General features: G+C 38.7%; 1 protein-coding gene across 1 annotated transcript in view; it reads right to left on the reverse strand.

The window, feature by feature from the left end:
• galk1 (galactokinase 1) overlaps positions 1-1,059 on the reverse strand; it is a gene marked incomplete at its 5' end in the record, with an annotated part of 25,610 nt that overhangs the window by 11,873 nt on the left and 12,678 nt on the right. The window contains 2 exon segments of the mRNA XM_014010454.1: positions 258-420; positions 506-656. Of these exon segments, the coding sequence (XP_013865908.1) occupies positions 258-420; positions 506-656 (314 nt within the window).

A 1,059-nucleotide genomic window follows, 5' to 3' on the forward strand; every position in this document is an offset into this window, starting at 1 on the left:
ATGAATATAATATACAAGTTTCACTTTTTAAATGGAATTACTGAAATAAATCTACTTTTTCATGAGATTCTAATTTTATGACCAGCACCTGTAGAACTGAAAGAAGGAGGACTTTTTTTTTCTTATGTCCCTAAATATATTATGCACAAAATAAAATCAAACTATGTGCATAAAAAGCAGTTTGTTTATTGTGTGAAGGCAGTCACAGACCAACAACTCACTGTTATTCTGAGGCTGCCAGGTGTTTGAGTGATTACCTGTATGTGGAGTATGACTTTATGGACAGCATGAGCCTGCAGCAGAGTCACAGTGCATCCTCCAAACCCACCTCCTGTCATCCGACTGCCATACACCCCCTCAACGTCCATGGCTGCAGAAACCAGCTCATCGAGCTCACTGCAGCTCACCTCATACAGATCTCTAACATACGATCATTGTGTTACCACACACCTGCCATGTTCAGTCAATAGATTCAACACAAGAGATCGGACTGTTGTATCTATACCTCAGAGAGGTGTGGCTCTCCACCATGAGTTTACCAAACTCTTTGTAGGAGCCTCTCTTCAGGGCTTCAGCAGCTTGGACCGTTCTTTCAATCTCCTCGATTACATGACGAGCTCTTCTGTATGTGACGTCATCCAGCCTGGCTTTGGCCTCTGAAATGTTAGGAAAGTAGTGATAACCTACACTGGAACAAACTTTGCTGCCTTTCACTTCCTCTGGATAGCCTGCACTTCTAATTTAAAGAACCTTGGTGTTGTTATGGATCAGGTTATATCAGGACAGCTTTTTTCCACATGAACAACATTAACAATAAAACTAGAAACATCGGAAAAATCTGAATTCATTTGATTCTTGAGTCTTCAGTTGATCCAAAATGCTGTCCAGAGTTCTAAAGAGGGTTGTGTAATTTTGCTTTGCTTCAAACGCTCCTTAAAATAAGACAATATTATTATATATACAGTCCTCAAAAAATTAGCATATTGTGATAAAGTTCATCATTTTCTGTAATGTACTGATAAACATTAAACTTTCATATATTTTAGATTCATTGCACAC

This window comes from Austrofundulus limnaeus, unplaced genomic scaffold (genome assembly GCF_001266775.1).
Source record: "Austrofundulus limnaeus strain Quisiro unplaced genomic scaffold, Austrofundulus_limnaeus-1.0 Scaffold69, whole genome shotgun sequence".
Taxonomy (NCBI): domain Eukaryota; kingdom Metazoa; phylum Chordata; class Actinopteri; order Cyprinodontiformes; family Rivulidae; genus Austrofundulus; species Austrofundulus limnaeus.